This window comes from Saimiri boliviensis, chromosome 9, assembly GCF_048565385.1.
Source record: "Saimiri boliviensis isolate mSaiBol1 chromosome 9, mSaiBol1.pri, whole genome shotgun sequence".
Classification (NCBI taxonomy): Eukaryota; Metazoa; Chordata; class Mammalia; order Primates; family Cebidae; genus Saimiri; species Saimiri boliviensis.
This window is the reverse complement of record NC_133457.1, coordinates 51,691,849-51,711,670: the sequence shown is the minus strand read 5'-3', so window position 1 is coordinate 51,711,670 and position 19,822 is coordinate 51,691,849. Positions and strand designations below refer to the sequence as shown.

The 19,822-nt window shown below is 39.1% G+C and overlaps 1 protein-coding gene across 12 annotated transcripts in view; it reads left to right on the top strand.

Annotated features, from left to right (window-relative positions):
- Nucleotides 1-19,822, top strand: part of ARMC8 (armadillo repeat containing 8) — a 120,256-nt gene that overhangs the window by 27,460 nt on the left and 72,974 nt on the right. For all 12 annotated transcript variants that reach the window (XM_074405856.1, XM_039461799.2, XM_039461800.2 and 9 more), the window contains 4 exons: nt 9,498-9,569; nt 11,145-11,287; nt 11,393-11,490; nt 15,358-15,450. In XM_074405856.1, the coding sequence (XP_074261957.1) occupies nt 9,498-9,569; nt 11,145-11,287; nt 11,393-11,490; nt 15,358-15,450 (406 nt within the window). The remainder of the gene's footprint in view (nt 1-9,497; nt 9,570-11,144; nt 11,288-11,392; nt 11,491-15,357; nt 15,451-19,822) is intronic.

The window sequence follows — 19,822 nt, the reverse complement described above, 5'->3', positions numbered from 1 at the left end:
GTATTGGTTCAACAACGTTAAATCTCATATTTGAGAAAGAATAACTTGATATGATTTTGTAAATCATGACTGAAAGCTATTTAAACACTGTTTTGTTTTTCAACATAACAAATTAGAGCACTTGATTTGGTTTTCATGTTAGTGAATCTCAATGAAAAGATTAACAGAGGCCAGGCATGGTGGCTAATGCCTGTAATCCCAGCACTTTGGGGAGGCTGAGGTGGGCGGATCACTTGAACCCAGCAAGTCCAGCTTGGACAACGTGGTGAAAACCCATCTCTACAAAAATTAAAATTAAAAACATTAGCCAGGTGTGTAGTCCCCACTACTTAGGAGGCTGAGGTAGGAGGATCTCTTGAACCTAGGAGGTGGAGGTTGCAGTGAGCCAAGATTGTGCCACTGCACTCCAGCCTGGGTAGCAAAGTTTTGTTTGGTTTGCTTTTGTTTTTTGTTTTTGTTTTTGTTTTTTTTAAATTAGCAAATAGCCCTACATGGCCCTTTGTTGTTATTGCTATGTTGAAAGTCAAAAGATGATATAAGCCAATGTAGCGAGCTTTGTAGTTTAAGAGTTTAATTGAATTAGAAAGGTTGAATAGACCTCTGGTGGATTCAGTCAGGCATTTGTGGATACTGCAGAATCATGTGATTTTTTTTCTCCCCTCCTCCCAGCAAGAATCCATTTCTAAAGTATCTTCTGAAGCATTTTAATGTACTGATGATATGAATATATTTTGGTAATGATAATTTAATTCTCTTAGCTCCAGGAAATTTTGTGTCTCTGGTGTCAGTAGACTGTAGACAGGCATTTCTCAGAACATATCCCCAATGTCAAATAATGTGTCCTCCTCGTTAAGCAGAGCATGACTGTGATTGATTTTTAGCTTGGGTCTCCAGTCTTCAGTACTTTTAAAGATAATTTTGTTTTTAGATGATACTAGGTTTTCAGTTAAAATGTATGCTATTTTCATTTAGGAATAAATAAATATGTTTCATTTTCTTTTCATGAGCTAAAGGGCAAGAGTTCCCATAAAATGAAGCCTTTGGGTTTTAAGAACTTTTAAGTTAAAGGTTTCATTTTCTTTTCACGAGCTAAAGGGCAAGAGTTCCCATAAAATGAAGCCGTTGGGTTTTAAGAACTTTTAAGTTAAAGGGTTAAGGTATAGAATAATTTAAAATAAGTATTCTAAAAAATATCAATTAAAAAATTTCTCCTAATACATTTTATTAGTTTTTTGTTGTTGTTTGTTTGTTTGATACGGGGTCTTGCTATGTCACCTGGTTTGGAGTGCAGCAGCATGATCTCAGCTCACTGCAACCTCTGCCTCCTGGGTTCAAGCAGTTCTGCCTTAGCTTCCTGAGTAGCTGGGATTACAGGTGCCCACCACCATGCACGGCTAATTTTTGTATTTTTAGTAGAGACAGGGTTTCACCATGTTGGCCAAGATGGTCTTGATCTCCTGACTTCGTGATCCTCCCACCTCGGCTTCCCAAAGTGTTGGAATTACAGGGCTGAGCCACTGCGCCTGGTCTTAATCAGTTATTGTTGAGGGTTATGGATAAACATACACACAGGTGACTTTAATACCAAATGTAATAAAGTGATCTGAGTCCTACTTGTTTAAAACTATATATTCTGAGACAGAATTCAGTCAGAGAACTTGGCCAGTAGGATTATCCAGGAATTATTAAATCTAATTGACATAGTCTTTACTTGCGGACAGAAAGCTCTTTGTATACATGTGTCTATATGCTATTAACTTTTTTTTTTGTTTTTTTTTTTGAGACGGAGTTTCGCTCTCGTTACCCAGGCTGGAGTGCAATGGCGTGATCTCAGCTCACCGCAACCTCCGCCTCCTGGGTTCAGGCAATTCTCCTGCCTCAGCCTCCTGAGTAGCTGGGATTACAGGCATGTGCCACCATGCCCAGCTACTTTTTTTTTTGTATTTTTAGTAGAGACGGGGTTTCACCATGTTGGCCAGGATGGTCTCGATCTCTTGACCTCGTGATCCACCCGCCTCAGCCTCCCAAAGTGCTGGGATTACGGGCTTGAGCCACCGCACCCGGCCCTATATGCTATTAACTTTAAACATCAAGAATATATATTTGGGCCAGGCACAGTGGCTCACGTCTGTAATCCCAGCACTATGGGAGGCCGAGGATCACGAGGTCAGGAGATTGATGCCATCCTGGCCAACATGGTGAAACCCTGTCTTTACTAAAAATACAAAAATTAGCTGGGCATGGTGATGTGTGCCCGTAATCCCAGCTACTCTCAAGGCTGAGGCAAGAGAATCGCTTGAACCAGGGAGTCGGAGGTTGCAGTAAGCCAAGATTGTGCCACTGCACAATTTTTTGAGACACCATCTCAAAAAAAAAGAAAAAGAAAAAGAAAAAAATATATGTTTGCATGCATATGTGTATATATCTTTTCACATGTATAAAGCACTCAACTGTATGCTGATGTATTGTTCCATACTGCTCTAACACATTTTTGTGTTCTTTGGAATAATTGAATATATTTAAAATATTAGTATCTACCAAAATATTTTGACATTATTAACACAGTCACTAAATTTTACTCTTCATTTTTGGAGAATGTAAGGTGATTTATAATCATACATTGATAAAACAGAGTTTATAAGGATGAACTAAATTTTTTTTTCCATCAAGTTACCTGTTTTCTTCTGTAAAGGAATGAACTAAGTTACAGTCAGTTTTGTTTTGTTTTGTTTTTTCAATTTAGACATGTTGATATTCAGTAAATGCCTAAGTTTATTTGAGCTGAATTTTTCTATAAATTTTCCAAGTGCCTCTTGAATCAAAGCCTTATGTTAAAAATAACTTTATTTTGAAGAATAGATCATCATTAGCTAATTCTTAAAATTGGCAATTCAATAATGACAATGGAATTCATTGTCATGTAACTTTAGTTGGAATATGAATATACCTCATTTCTTAACCATGCTTGATAACAGAATGATTATCATACTTGGGTATCTGGATATTATATTCTCCAAAAAAAAATGATAATTACAGTTACAGGGACAGCAGTGTATATGTTTGTGATTCTCACAGTCGAAATATTATAAGTTGTTTATCATGTTGCCCTTATTCTACCCACAAATATGTGTTTTTTCCTTATTTTACAAATGAATGTTCTATAAACAGTGATTTTTTTAAGTAGATCAAACTTTATACTCAAATTGTAGTTTTCAGTATCCAGTGTGCTTTTTGGCTACTTCACACTAATTAGACCAGAAATGATATATAGAGTACTACAAACATGAAGCAGAAAAGAGCTGCCTCAGGTGTGTGAAAAGTAATACTGTTTCAAAATGAAATATATGTATAGTCATGCATTGCACAGTGATGTTTCAGTTAAACACAGATTGCATATACAGTGACCCCAAAAGATTATAATACTGTATTTTTGTATTAAAATATGTTTAGATACACAAATATCTACCATTGTGTTACAGTTGCCTGCATTATTTAGTACATTAACATGCTCTACAGATTTGCAGCCTACAAGCAATAAAATATACAGTCTTAAGTCTGTAGTAGGCTGTACTAGCTAGTTGGTGTAAGTACACTCTATGATGTTCACACAAGGACAAAATTGCCTAATGATGCATTTCTCAGGATAAAACCCCGTCATCAAATAACGTGTCCTCGTCATTAAGCAAAGCATGTCTGTGATTGATTTTTAGCTTTAGTCTCCAGTCTTCAATACTTTTAAAGATAATTTTGTTTTTAGTTGATATTAGGTTCTCAGTTACAATGGTTGCTAGTTTTGACTGTTTAGAATAAATAACACTCATACTTCATTGACTGAAATGGTTTCTGCAGCAGGTCTAGATCCCATTTTTAAAAACTTTTTCTATTATTTTAATTGCAACATGTAGTGTTTACTTGGTTTTCATCACCTTTATAATGGTCTAATTTAGACATATGCTGTGGTAGGCACTGTACATTTTAATAGTCAAGCCCTTTTTCTCTGCCACACTAAAAATCTCTTTCAGAACAAAGAAAGTAGAAAGTTTAACCGCCATTTAAATGTGGGTACTTATCAAGTCCATTTATTGGCATGCACATTTAAGATTCTAGCTAGATTTTATGTGAAAATCTTCCTCGACAAGTGTATGTTTGTAACATCTTTTTTTTTTTTTTGAGACGGAGTTTCGCTCTTGTTACCCAGGCTGGAGTGCAATGGCGCAATCTCGGCTCACCGCAACCTCCGCCTCCTGGGCTCAGGCAATTCTCCTGTCTCAGCCTCCTAAGTAGCGGGGATTACAGGCACGCGCCACCACGCCCAGCTAGTTTTTTGTATTTTTAGTAGAGACAGGGTTTCACCATGTTGACCAGGATGGTCTCGATCTCTCGACCTCGTGATCCACCTGCCTCGGCCTCCCAAAGTGCTGGGATTACAGGCTTGAGCCACCGCGCCCGGCCCAGTAACATCTTAATATTGACTTCTTTTGTACCACTTCCCAAAAGTGGGATATCCCCAAGACTTACTTTCTAGCCTTTCTACCTGGATATTCTTATGTCACCTCAAAGATAATTCAGTGTGAACAAAATCCAGATCAATTGTTGTCTTGCTAAGAGATTTCTTCTTTAAGCTTTCTATTGTTTCCTGCACCCATGTGCCCAGACATGAAGTAGTCACTCAAGACATGTCACATATCACTTTTTTTTTTTTAACCTATGAAATCATCTGTTAACTGATTCCTGAAAATGACTTTTTGTATTAATGGTTCCTTTGGCCGCTCCACTAACCAGTTTTATATAACCAGATACCTCGATAGATTGATTAATTCCTTCAACAAACATTTTTTGAGTGCCTGCCTTCAACAAACATTTTTTGAGTGCCTGCCTAGTACTAGGCATTGTGCTAGCATGTGTGTGGGGTGGCGGGGGGCAAAAGTCTAATGAATGGAGGGTCCCAAAGTCCAGTGAAGTAGTCAGATAACTAAAGAGACTATCCATGATAGTTTGCATGGTGAATGCTATGGTAAAATTAACCACAGGGGGTCTGGAGATCACAAAGGTGGCATCAGCCACTTAGTTGTCCTTCTTAACTCTAGTATTATAAGCATTCCAACCCATTTCACATTCAGCTTATTTTCCTTAGTTCCAACACTGCTTCCTTCATGTTCCTTCTGTGATCAAAAATATGGTTGCTCCTTAATTCATCTCCCTTTAGTTTGTCATCTCCCTATCATTTTTCTAACTTTATCTTCCATGCCACCCTATAGGTTCAATGAACTTTTTTTCAATTCAGGCTCCTTGTAGTGCCCCAAGAGCATACCATTTTTATTTCCAATATGGTCTTGTATGAATGATTTCTCCTTTTGTCCTCCCATCTGCTTATTGAAGTCCTATTTTCTAAGGTTTATCTTAGTTTTTAACCATTGCCTCAAAACCTTTTAAGCTTATTGACTATCTACTTTTCTTGGCCTTAGAAACACTCAGTTTATAATGTAGTACTGACTTATATTGATAGTGTTATTTTTGCCACTCCAGGGATATTGTGAACTCCTCAGGCCAGGCATCTCATTGTGCGATGCTTTCATGTACTCCATAGAGCCTAGCACAGTGCTGAGCTCAAAAACTAGTTGTGGAATTTCAGTAGAAGTAAGTAGAGCATTTTTCCCAACATTAAAAGTTCGTGGGCATGAGATGACATTCTTTTGGTCTCCTGGGAAAAGGGTGTCTGGCTAAAAGTTAACACTTTTATTTTGTATAAAAATGTAAAATTGAAACACAAAAGGAAAAAGAAAATGAATTTGCTGAATTCATTTGTCTTTTCCATTGGTTTGTTGTCAATGCCTGATGTGCTGGCGGTAATGGAAAAAACAGTTGGCGTAAAAGACATGAGTTGAGACTGGCTCTGTCATTTAATATTGGGTTCTGAAAAAAGCCCCAAACCTGAGTTGTAGCTTTCTTCTCTGTAAAATGAAGTTACTATTACTTAAGGTTATGATGAAGGTGAAATTAAGTAGTGGATATGGAATGTTTTGTAAATTTGAATGTAATATATAAATCTTGGATAGTGTTGTGTTCCCATTTGGATGGTAGCTCTGAGTTTGCATTTTACAAAAATAATCGCTATCTAGAATCACTATAATTAATGATCTATTGATAGTAAACTTCTTCGATATTTCCAGATCAGATTGGCTTTCTTGCCTCTCAAGAGGAGACAGACTTTTATCCTAACAAGTGATCATTGTATTATAGGCCGGGCGCGGTGGCTCAAGCCTGTAATCCCAGCACTTTGGGAGGCCGAGGCGGGTGGATCACGAGGTCAAGAGATCGAGACCATCCTGGTCAATATGGTGAAACCCCGTCTCTACTAAAAATACAAAAAAGTAGCTGGGCATGGTGGCACATGCCTGTAATCCGAGCTACTCAGGAGGCTGAGGCAGGAGAATTGCCTGAACCCAGGAGGCAGAGGTTGCGGTGAGCCGAGATCGCGCCATTGCACTCCAGCCTGGGTAACAAGAGCGAAACTCTGTCTCAAAAAAAAAACAAAACAAAACAAAACAAAAAAAAACACAAAAACCAAAGTGATCATTGTATTATAATAGAGGACAACCAGGAGGGACACCTAACCCTGACCTGGGGCTATCAGGGTATGCTTCCTGGAGGCAGTGACATTCAGACTTGAGGGATAGTAAAGCTAGCCAGGGGAAAGTATGAGGGAGGGAATAAGGAGATGACAGAGAAGAATAACTACACTCTGGGAATCGAAAGAAGCTTCATCTAGATGGCTGAAAGTTGTCATCTGAAATTGATTCCTTAATCCTGCTAATTCTTTTGATTTTAATTATTCATAGAGGTAATTTACCAGCATTCCTTTGTAGTAACAATTGAATAGAATTTATTAACATCTTTTTTCCTTTTCTAGAACAGGTATATTTACTTATTAAAGCCAGAGTGAGAATCTTTTTCTTTAGACATTGGTCCATTTTATTTTGTTCTCTTTAGTTTGCATTTACTCTATTGCCATCAACTACCTCCATGTCCTTTTTGTAAACTATTAAGCGAATTAGAAAATTGGTTTTGGAGCGGTTTTTGTTTGGTCTTGTCTATACAAACATGGCATGGTTTCAGATGTTTGGAATGGGTTCATTTGATAATGTTAAGGACCCCTCCTTTCTGCTTAATGAAGAAGAATGGAGAAGAAAAACTGGTGAAATATTAGGGTTGGGAGTTCTGGAATAGAAAGCACTCGGAATGGCCCTTGGCACTACACAGACTCTGAGTAGATAGGGGCTAGACAAATGAATGTACTCCATTAGTATAGGCAGAACACATAAAGAGAAAGGAAGGTGATGAAAGTAAACATGCGCTGATAATTAGGAACTAAAGCTTCTAAAGAAAACAGGCATCCATGAGATTGCAGGAGCTTAGAAATACAGTGTCTTACTAACCTTGCTAATTGAGCCTTTGATACTGTATAACTTTATATTCATGTATCAGAACTTGGTAAAAACCTCAGTAAACTTCATTTAGTTTAGTCCCATAAACAACAACAAAAAAATTGCTAGTTATTTCTTGTAAACCATGTAGATCTGAGGGATACTTTACAGAAGGATAGGTCAGGCCTTGGAAGAAAGCCTTACCCTCAGGCACTGAGCTAATGGAAGAAAGACCAGGCATTCTCAGTGTTTGGCTTGACTTGTAAAAATGCCATTCAGAAACTTGTGGGGAAAATCTGCTTTTAACACATCACTAGTTGTAGTATTTTTCTGTGATAATCAAAAAAAGGCAGTTGAAGGGAAGAGTTAATTGTTACCAGGTTTTTTTGTTCCACTAAATAGGATTGGTGTTAGTGTTGGAAGTGTACACTCACTATAACATTTCTTTGTTGATTTTTTTTTTTTTTTTGAGACAGTGTCTTGCTCAGTCGCCCAGACTGTAGTGCAGTGGCGCAATCTCGGGTCACTGCAACCTCCACCTCCCGGGCTGAAGTGATTCTCCTACCTTAGCCCTCCAAGTAGCCGGGACTACAAGTGTATGCCACCACACCTGGCTAATTTTTGTGTTATTTGTAGAGATGGAGATTCGCCATGTTGTTCAGTCTGTCTTGAACTCCTGAGTTCAAACAGTCCACCTGCCTAGGCCTCCCAGAGAGCTCGGATTACAGGTGTGAGTCACCATGCCTGGCTGGGGAAGTATTTTTTAAACATTTTATTAGTAGTACTGGGTTTATTTTGAGCTGTTTATTTTTTCTCTGCATTTTCTTTTGAACCAGCCACAAATTTTGAACCAATCACAAATAGATCAGTGGTAGAGGTTCTCTTATTGTGGAATAGAGTTTTGCTCCTGGTGAAGTGTAGAGCTCTATGTAGCTAGAATAAAAAATACTGTGAATATCTGAGAAATGTAAAAGATTTTTTGTTATTTTGTTGTTGTTGTTCGTTTTTTTTTTTTTTTTTGAGACGGAGTTTCGCTCTTGTTACCCAGGCTGGAGTGCAATGGCACGATCTCGGCTCACCGCAACCTCCAACTCCTGGGTTCAGGCAATTCTCCTGCCTCAGCCTCCTGAGTAGCTGGGATTACAGGCACACGCCGCCACGCCCAGCTAGTTTTTTTGTATTTTTAGTAGAGACGGGGTTTCACCATGTTGACCAGGATGGTCTCGATCTCTCGACCTCGTGATCCACCCGCCTCGGCCTCCCAAAGTGCTGGGATTACAGGCTTGAGCCACCGCGCCCGGCCTGATTTTTTGTTATTTTTTAATCTTAAATAATTTGCTGCTTAAACAAAAATAGTAACAATGTATTGTGTTGTTTCTAACCAACTGAAAAATGTATAACAACAGCCCCAAAAATGATGGTGAAGTGGAAATACATATGCAAGGCTCTTAAAATATATGTTCAGTGGACTAATATCACTTGCAGACTAATTGCAATAAATTAAAAGATGCATTGGAAAACAACAAAACCCAAAGAAGTACAGTTAGTAAGACAGTAAAGCAGATAAAATGGAATTATAAGAAATAGTATATAAAGAAGTCAAAAAAGAAAAAGGAAAAAAGTGAACAAAGTGTGATCTTTGAAACAAGGAGATACGTTCTGTGGACTGTTTTTTTTTTGTTGTTGTTGTTGTTGTTGCAGCACCTCTTTCATTGGTGGTTTGTTTAGCTTACTCCCTATTCCTAGAGCTGAGTGTGAAGGTGCAGTATATTGCTTTATATCTAAAGGATTGGTAGGTACCCTTTTTGGAAGAACTCAATTTAAGTCCTGGAAGTCTTTAATTAGTACTCAGGATATCTCGCACTTTCTACAATACTTGCCTGTTTTGCAGCCCACACATTCACTTCACACCTATCTCTGTTACTTCCTTAGTTAGGTGAAAAAAGGTCAGTGCTTTCACTTTGTCGAATCTAAGATATTGCCCATCTAAGATATTGCATAGTAAAGTAGAATGATCTTTGATTTTTTTCAGTGCTGTCTCAACATACTTTATTTTTTTTTCCTTGAATTCAGAGACATGAAAAATGCTGTAATTGGAAACAACAAGCAGAAAGCCAATCTCATTGTTTTAGGAGCTGTTCCAAGGTATGTTTGCTGTCTCACCCCTTTCTTGTCATTCATACTAGTTTCTAATGTATTTCTTACTCTCAATCATAGAACCCATTTTTTCCTGAATTGTCTATCCAACTCTTAAAATAGATCCTATTTTAAAAAATAATTAAATAAACCATCCCTAAGAAAAAAAATTATAAAGTAACAGAGAATGGAATAAAAAGTGACTGTGTTAATACTTTTTGAAAATTCAGAAAGACCTTTGACCTACAGTAAAAGGGTTCGTTAGGTACATAAGCAATGTACAACAGCCTGTTACTTTCTTCTCCATTTCCTTAGCACATTGGCAAGTTTTGCGTGTGAGTGAGTAATTTATAAGACCCTTTTGAATTTAAAGGAAAAAACTCTGCTTGGTTTTTAATCCAGTTTTATTTTAACTTCTGATTTCTACAATTTGCTGTTTTTTAAGTTAACATAGGAAGTTTAGGAAGTTTGATTTCTTCTTTTGATGACCTAGTAAGTTTCCTTTGGGCGGGCAATGACAGTTGTAACTTCCTCTTTACTTTTGGTCCTCAGAGCTAAGTTTTCTGCGCAGTTGCTATTATCTTTTCATTCAGAATTTTTTATTGTTTTGGTTTTTTCTCCTTATTTTCTGGTCTTGATGAGGAATTAATGGTTTAAATGTCTTTAACGTCACCAACCTCAAATGTATACTTTAGTAACTATAAAGCTGTCAGCAGCCTTTCTTAGGGGATTTATGTTTGGCATATAGTGCTTTAGGGAGCATGAGGGTCCTACCTTAGAATATAAGGTAGATGGTTGTAAGTGGAGGAAGGTTAGAGTTTGGGTAATATTTGTCAAGCCAGGCTGGAGTGGAAATGAGAGGATCTCTTTATTTTCCAAATGAGAAAACTGAAGAAAGAAGAAACTCCCTTACTTGAGGAGCTGCACGAGGACGTTAAAGATTCCCACTAGGCCAGGCGTCTCCGTCTCCGAACTACGGCCCATGCGCATGCGGCCCCCTGAGGCCATTTATCCGGCCCCCCCGCCGCACTTCAGGAAGGGGCACCTCTTTCATTGGTGGTCAGTGAGAGGAGCACAGTATGTGGCGGCCCTCCAATGGTCTGAGGGACAGTGAACTGGCCCCCTGTGTAAAAAGTTTGGGGATGCCTGCTAGGCTCTATCTCTGCAAACTCTGCACTTATGCTCTGGATCCAGAGCAGTAACATTTGTAGTTTGAATTTAAGATGTGGCAGCACATGGCATTTGATTGAGAGTCTTCATATTTTGGAGACCCAACAGGAAGTAGTGATAGATGGCGCGGACTCTGATGATACTGTTTCTGCAGAGACCACTTGTGGACAACTTTCAGATGTACACTTTTGATAAACTCAGAATGTGATAGTTCTTTTTTTCGAAACCTCTTCTAGATTTTTTTCCCAGATGTTTCTTTCTTTAATTAGCAGATGAGATAAACAAATGACCATTGAATTAATATAAATTCAACCAACCACATTTTTAGTATGTGGACTGCACAGCCTCTTTTGGTCACATTGAGTCTTGTTTAAATTTTTTAGTCTCTTTGTTTATTAAGTTCCTTCTTTTTAGATTGTTGTACTTGCTTCAGCAAGAAACCTCAACCACAGAGCTGAAAACTGAATGTGCAGTGGTGTTGGGAAGTCTTGCTATGGGTACTGAAAACAATGTCAAGTCTCTACTGGACTGCCATATTATCCCTGCCTTATTGCAAGGTATGTAGGGAAGCCATTTTTTGCTCAAGTAAGGATAAGAATCAGTTTACAGTACTTTAAATACTGGTTGAGAGGATTAGTCCTAAATTTAGTTTCTGTTAATAGGACTACTGTCCCCAGACCTGAAGTTTATTGAAGCTTGCCTCCGATGCCTGCGCACCATCTTCACCAGTCCTGTCACTCCAGAGGAGCTACTGTATACAGTGAGTTTTAGATGTATTTGAGATACTAGTTACATTTCACTAACAGCCTACTCCTAATTTGCATAGCATCTTTAGACTCATCGTAACTGTGTTATGTAAAAAAACCTTAGCTGGGCATGGTGGCTCACACCTGTAATCTCAGTGCTTTGGGATGCTGAGGTGGGAGCTTTGCTCGAGGCCAGGAGTTCGAGACCAACCAGAGCGGCATAACAAGACTCCATCTCTACATGAAAAAAATAAAAATAAATTTGCCTGGTGCAATAGTGTATGCCTATAGTCCTAGCTACTTATGAGACTGCAGTGGAAGGATTGCTTGAGCCTAGGAGTGTGAGGTTATAGTAAGCTATGAGGTGCCACTGCACCTCAGCCTAGGTGACAGAGCAAGATCCTATAACTAAAAACAAAAAAATAATAAAAGTCTCTGCCAGGTGTGGTGGCTTACACCTATAATCCTAGGAGTTTGTGAGGTCAAGGTGGATATGTTACTTGAGGCCAGGAGTTCGAGACCAGCCTGGCCAACATGGTGAAACTCCGTCTCCATTAAAACTACAAAAATTAACTGCACATGGTGGCACATGTCTGCAACCCCAGCTACTTGGGAGGCTGAGCCATGAAAATCACTTTAACCCAGGAGGCAGACATTGCAGTGATCTGAGATCACTCCAGTGGGTGACAGTACAGACTCTGACTCTAAATAAATAAAGTCTCAAAAAGTGTTTGAGTTCTTGCTTATTTTCAAATATCAGATGCTCTCAGCATTGTAAGAAAGTGAAAGATAGTCTCAGACTTTTGAGGAATTCACAAGCTATTTTTAAAAAGACCAATTTTTTATCCCTCTATACGTAGAACTTAAGAGAAGTTTATTTTATGCTAGATGAATGATAAGAAGTTCAGCTTACTTTAGGTTGAAATCTAGCAAGTAGGCTTTGCAGAGAAGCTAGAATTTAATCTGGACTTTGAATAATGGATAAGATGTAGAGAAGTGGAGAGGAAGGCATGAGGCACCGTGCTCGTCCTAAATTCTAGCCTTTTTTTTTTTTTTTTTTTTTTTTTTTTTTTTTTTTGGAGATGGCGTCTCTTTTGGTCACCCAGGCTGGAGTGCAGTGGTGCAATCTTGGCTGACTGCAACTTCCACCTCCTGAGTTCGAGCAATTCTCCTGCTTCAGCCTCTTGAGCTCCTTAGCTGGGCCTACTGGAATGCACCACCATGTCCAGCTAATTTTTGTAGTTTTAGTAGAGACAGGGTTTCACCATATTGGCTGGGCTGGTCTCAAACTCCTGACTTCAGGTGATCCACCCACCTCAGTCTTTGCAAAGTGCTAGGATTACAGGCGTGAGCCACTGCGCCTGGCCTTTTCTAGCTATTTTTCAATATACAATAGATTACTGTAAATTACAGTCACTTTACATGGGGTTAATGTTTTTGAAACACTCTGACAGTTCACAGCAAGAAGTGTATTTTCCATTGCCTCCCTATACATGTGAATTTGTGTGTTTGTGTGTGTATGTAGGTATGAATGTATATGTGAAAGAATTCTGAGACAAGTTTCATGACATAGTTCCACGGATGAAATGCCCTCTGGTTTCTATGCTATCATTTTTCATTCTTCAAAAAAATTGTGGTTGTGATTATCTGAGCCAACATAACAAATCATGTTGTCAAATTGTGCACACAGGAGTCAGAGATCTTATCCAGAATTAGGCTTTATAAGTATTTCAAGACTATAAATAATCAAGAGGCATAGGCAAAACAAGCATGGAGAAGAGACATGTCACATGTCTCCTTAGCCTGACCTTTCTACATCAGACACATACTCTGCTGGCCCTTAATGATACATAAGGTGGTCAGTAGGTGAGATTTATGGGTTACCTCACATAGGGAGCACCTAAATTATGAAACTTCATTTATTTTATTTATTTTTGATAGGGAGTTTTGCTCTGTCACCCAGGGTGGAGTGCAGTGGCTCAGTCTTGACTCACTGAAACCTCTGCCTCCCAGGTTCAAGTGATTCTCCTGCCTCAGCCTCCTGGGTAGTTAGGATTACAGGTGCGTGCCACCATGCCTGGCTAATTTTTTTTTGTATTTTTAGTAGAGACGGGGTTTCACCATGTTGGCCAGCCTGGTCTTGAACTCCTGACCTCATGATCCGCCTGTCTTGGCCTCCCAAACTGCTAGGATTACAGGTGTGAGCTGCTGCACGCAGCCTAACATCTTTATTTTATACCTCATAGTTTTATGTGAGATTCTTCAGGGAGTCATACCTCATAAATCTATAGATTGTTTACTACAGTGGTTCTCAGATTTGAGGTTGCACTAGAATTATGTGGAGGGCTTGTCAAACAGGGATTGCTAAACCCCACCTTCAGTTTCTGATCCAGTGAGTTTTGGGTGTGGCCTGAGAATTTGCATTTCTAACAAATTTCCGGTTTCTCTCTTTGAGAATACTGCTTTACTGTAGACATCCTGTTTAAAGCATTCCATAGAAGACTTAGTAAATATCAGTTTATTTTCCTGTAGTTCATATGGTAATGTTTGCAAAGAGATTAAGCCAGTCACCTGTCTTACTTACCCTGCAAGTTTCTTACCTACCCTCCATCCCATAATAAGGGGAGAAGTTGATCCTGGCCAACTATTTTAACTCCTTCCACCTCACTCTCGAAACTGATTCATGACCTACTAATGGATCATGGTGCACAATTTGGTCTATGCCAACTGTTTTACATGAGAAAAATTGAGACCTAGGGAGGTTAAATTTAGATAGAGTGTCTAAATTATGAATCGTCTCAATTTTGTGCCTCGGATATTTTATACCTCAGAGACAGTAGAGAATTTGTGAAGAGTTGGATTGGGGAATAACTAGCAGCAGTGTTTCAGTGTAATTAACTGACCTCTACGAGTTGGGGTGTATAGAGGCCAGCTGTTTGAGCAACTCAGGCAGTAGAATAGAGATGGGGTAGGTAGTCCAGTAAGAAGATGGCAGGGTTTCTAGTTTGAAATTGTGTTTATTAGATGGGTGCTTTTGGGTAAATTTTGTATTTAATAATTGTTCTTTGCCTTATTTAATCTTCTGTAAACTGCAGATATATAGAAACAATTAACAGAAAGGGGGCAGATACGAAGAAATGGGATGGGGGCTATTGTAACTGAGGGAAATTGAGGAATGCAAGAACATTAGAGGAAAGGAAGGAGGTGGAAATAGCTTTAGGAGCCTAATAGAGACTTTTAAATCTACCTCTGTGTTTGCCTTTTCTATCTTAGCTGCTACTTACTTTACCATTCTTTGCTCCAAGTATGGTCTGTAGGTCAGTGGCATCAGCCTCATTTGGAAACTGACTCTTAGGATCCTACCCCAAACCTACAGTATCAAAGTACATTAAGAATATCTCCTGGGAATTTGCATGCATATTCCTTCTTGGGAAGCATAGCTCTTGTGATGTCATTGACTGAGAAGCTTGAGCTAAGCCTCCTTTCTTACCTGCAGTTCCAGCCAGATAACCTTTCAACTTTTAATTTCTTCTGCATTCTTTTTTTTTTTTTTTTTGAGACAGAGTCTTGCTCTGTTGCCAGGCTGGAGTACAGTGGCATGATCTCGGCTCACTGCAACCTGCACCTCCCAGGTTCAAACTAGTACCCTGCCTCAACCTCCTGAGTAGCTGGGACTACAGGCACGTGCCACCATGCCCAGCTAATTTTTGTATTTTTAGTAGAGGCCTCCCAAAGTGATTACAGGCGTGAGCCACTGAGCCTGGCCTTTCTGCATTCTTTTGTTGTTTTTTGTTTTTGAAACAGTCTCACTCTGTCACCCAGGCTGGAGTGCAGTGACGTGAACTTACTGCAACCTCTGTTGCTGTGTTCTCTTTTCCTAGGATGCCACAGTGATACCGCACCTCATGGCACTGCTTAGCAGGTCCCGCTATACCCAGGAGTACATCTGTCAGATCTTCTCACACTGCTGTAAAGTAAGAACCAGAATAAATGTTCTCTATAATACAAAATCTTACGCCTTTAAGAGTTGTACCTTCTTTGTGTACCCTCCCAGAGATAATCTACGCATATGTAAGTAGACCTGTGTGTATGTATATATTTTGTTTTAAACACAGATGACAGCATATGATACATACTGTTGTGCACCTTAACATTTTCACTTGACATATCTTGAAGGCTATTCCATATCAGTACATAAGGAGCTTTCCATCATTCTTGTTTTTTAACAGTGCATAGTATTTTAGTGTACAGTTACATAATTTGTTATCCAGTCCTCTATTGTTGGACATTTAGTTTGTTTCCAGTCTTATTACAATTACAATGCTGCAACAAATACCTTGTATATAAGGCATTTTTTTAATTGCATTTTACGTTTTGGGGTACATTTGAAGAACATGCCAGATAGTTGCATAGGTACATACATGGCAGTGTGATTTGCTGCCTTCCTCCCCTTCACCTATATCTGGTATTTCTCCCCATGCTATCTCTCCCCAACTCCCCACCCACCGATGTCCCTCCCCTGTTTCCCCTCAACAGACCCCAGTGTGTAGTGCTCCCCTCCCTGTGTCCATGTGTTCTCATTGTTCAACACCCACCTATGAGTGAGAACATGTGGTATGTGATTTTCTGCTCTTGTGTCAGTTTGCTGAGAATGATGGTTTCCAGGTTCATCCATGTCCCTACAAAGGACATGAACTCATTGTTTTTTGATGGCTGCATAATATTCGATGGTGTATATGTGCCACATTTTCCGTGTCCATTCTGTCATTGATGGGCATTTGGGTTGGTTCCAGGTCTTTGCTATTGTAAACAGTGCTGCAATGAACATTCGTGTGCATGTGTCCTTATTGTAGAACGATTTATAATCCTTTGGATATATACCCATAATGGGATTGCTGGGTCAAATGGGATTTGTATTTCTAGGTCCTTAAGGAATTGCCACACTGTCTTCCACAATGGTTGAACTAATTTACACTCCCACTAACAGTGTAAAAGTGTTCCTATTTCTCCACATCCTCTCCAGCATCTGTTGTCTCTAGATTTTTTAATGATCGCCATTCTAACTGGCATGAGATGGTATCTCAATGTAGTTTTTTTTTTTCTTTCTCTCAATGTAGTTTTGATTTGCATTTCTCTAATGACCAGTGATGATGAGAATTTTTTCATATGTTTGTTGGTCTCCTGTATGTCTTCTTTTGTAAAGTGTCTGTTCATATCCTTCGCCCACTTTTGAATGGGGTTGTTTGTTTTTTTTCTTGTAAATCTGTTTTAGTTCCTTGTAAATTATGGATATCAGCCCTTTGTCGGATCAGTAGACTGCAAAAACTTTTTCCCATTCTGTTGGTTGCCAATTCACTCTAATGACTGTTTGTTTTGCTGTACAGAAGCTATGGAGTTTGATTAGGTCCCATTTGTCTATTTTGGCTTTTGTTGCCAATGCTTTTGGTGTTTTGGTCATGAAGTCCTTGCCTACGCCTATGTCCTGGATGGTTTTGCCTAGATTTTCTTCTGGGGTTTTTGTGGTGTTAGGTCTTATGTTTATGTCTTTAATCCATCTGGAGTTAATTTTAGTGTAAGGTGTCAGGAAGGAATCCAGTTTCTGCTTTCTGCATATGGCTAGCCAGTTTTGCCAGCACCATTTATTAAACAGGGAATCCTTTCCCCATTGCTTGTTTTTGTCAGGTTTGTCAAAGATCGGATGGTTATAGATATGTTGTGTTGCCTCTGAGGCCTCTGTTCTGTTCCATTGGTCTATATCTTTGTTTTGGTACCAGTACCATGCTGTTTTGATTACTGTAGCCTTGTAGTATAGTTTGAAGTCCGGTAGTGTGATGCCTCCCGCTTTGTTCTTTTTGCTTAGAATTGATTTGGCTATGCGAACTCTCTTTTGGTTCCATATGAAGTTTAAGGTGTTTTTTTCCAGTTCTGTGAAGAAGGTCATTGGTAGCTTGATGGGGATAGCGTTGAATCTGTAAATTACTTTGGGCAGTATGGCCATTTTCACGATATTGATTCTTCCTAACCATGAACATGGAATGTTTCTTCATCTGTTTGTGTCCTCTCTTATTTCGTTGAGCAGTGGTTTGTAGTTCTCCTTGAAGAGGTCCTTTATGTTCCTTGTTAGTTGTATTCATAAGTATTTGATTCTCTTTGTAGCAATTGTGAATGGCAGTTCATTCTTCATTTGGCTCTCTTTAAGTCTGTTATTGGTGTATAGGAATGCTTGTGATTTTCGCACATTGATTTTGTATCCTCAGACTTTGCTGAAGTTGCTTATCAGTTTCAGGAGATTTTGGGCTGAGACCATGGGGTCTTCTAGATATACAATCATGTCGTCTGCAAGTAGAGACATTTTGACTTCCTCCTTTCCTACTTGAATACCCTTTATTTCTTTTTCTTGCCTGATTGCTCTGGCTAGAACTTCCAGTACTATATTGAATAGGAGTGGTGAGAGAGGGCATCCTTGTCTAGTGCCGGATTTCAAAGGGAATGCTTCCAGTTTTTGCCCATTCAGTATGATATTGGCTGTTGGTTTGTCATAAATTGCTTTTATTATTTTGAGATACGTTCCATCAATACTTAGTTTATGGAGGGTTTTTAGCGTAAAAGGCTGTTGAATTTTGTCAAAGGCCTTCTCTGCATCAATTGAGATAGTCATGTGGTTTTTGTCTTTGGTTCTGTTTATGTGGTGAATTACATTTATAGACTTGCATATGTTGAACCAGCCTTGCATCCTTGGGATGAAGCCTACTTGATCATGGTGGATAAGCTTTTTGATGTGCTGTTGCAGTCAGCTTGCCAGTATTTTATTGAAGATTTTTGCAACTATGTTCATCATGGATATTGGCCTGAAGTTTTCTTTTCTTCTTGAGTCTCTGCCGGGTTTTGGTATCAGGATGATGTGGGTCTCATAAAATGATTTGGGAAGGATTCCCTCTTTTTGGATTATTTGGAATAGTTTCAGAAGGAATGGTACCAGCTCCTCTTTATATGTCTGGTAGAATTCGGCTGTGAACCTATCTGGACCTGGGCATTTTTTGCTTGGTAGGCTCTTAATTGCTGCCTCAACCTCTGCCCTTGTTATTGGTCTATTCAGGGTTTCGACTTCTTCCTGGTTTAGGCTTGGGAGGATGCAAGTGTCCAGGAATTTATCAATTTCTTCCAGGTTTACTAGTTTATGTGCATAGAGTTACTTGTAATAATCTCTGATGATGGTTTGAATTTCTGTGGAATTTGTGGTGATACCCCCTTTGTAGTTTTTTATTGCATCTATTTGGTTATTCTCTTTTCTTTTTTATTAATCTGGCTAGTGGTCTGTCTATTTTGTTGATCTTCCCGAAAAACCAGCTCCTGGATTTATTGATTTTTTTAAAGGGTTTTTTGTGTCTCTATCTCCTTCAGTTCTGCTCTGATCTTAGCTATTTATTGTCTTCTGCTAGGTTTTGAGTTTTTTTGATCTGCTCCTCTAGCTCTTTCAATTTTGATGATAGGGTATCAATTTTCGGTCTCTCCTTGCTTCTCGTGTGGGCACTTATTGCTTTATATTTTCCTCTAGAGACTGCTTTAAATGTGTTCCAGAGATTCTGGTATGTTGTGTCTTCGTTCTCATTGGTTTTGGAGAACATCTTTATTTCTGCCTTAATTTCATTGTTTATCGAGTCAACATTCAAGAGCCAGTTGTTCAGTTTCCATGAGGCTGTGCAGTTCTGAGTTAGTTTCTGCATTCTGAGTTCTAACTTGATTGCACTGTGGTCTGAGAGACTGTTATGATTTCCATTCTTTTGCATTTGCTGAGGAATGATTTGATTCCAATTACGTGGTCAGTTTTAGAGTAGGTGTGATGTGGTGCTGAGAATAATGTATATTCTGTGGATTTGGGTGGAGAGTTCTGTAAATGTCTGTTAGGTTTGCTTGTTCTAGGTCTGAGTTCAAGTCCTGAATATCCAAGTTAATTTTCTGTCTTGTTGATCTGTCTAATATTGACAATGGTTGTTAAAGTCTCCCACTATTATTGTTTGGGAGTCTAAGTCTCTTTGTAAGTCATTAAGAACTTGCCTTATGTATCTGGGTGCTCCTGTATTGGGTGTGTATATATTTAGGATTGTTAGCTCTTCTTTTTTTTTTGAGACGGAGTTTCGCTCTTGTTACCCAGGCTGGAGTGCAATGGCGCGATCTCGGCTCACCGCAACCTCCGCCTCCTGGGTTCAGGCAATTCTCCTGTCTCAGCCTCCTGAGTAGCTGGGATTACAGGCATGCACCACCATGCCCAGCTAATTTTTTGTATTTTTAGTAGAGACGGGGTTTCACCTTGTTGACCAAGGTTGGTCTTGATCTCTTGACCTTGTG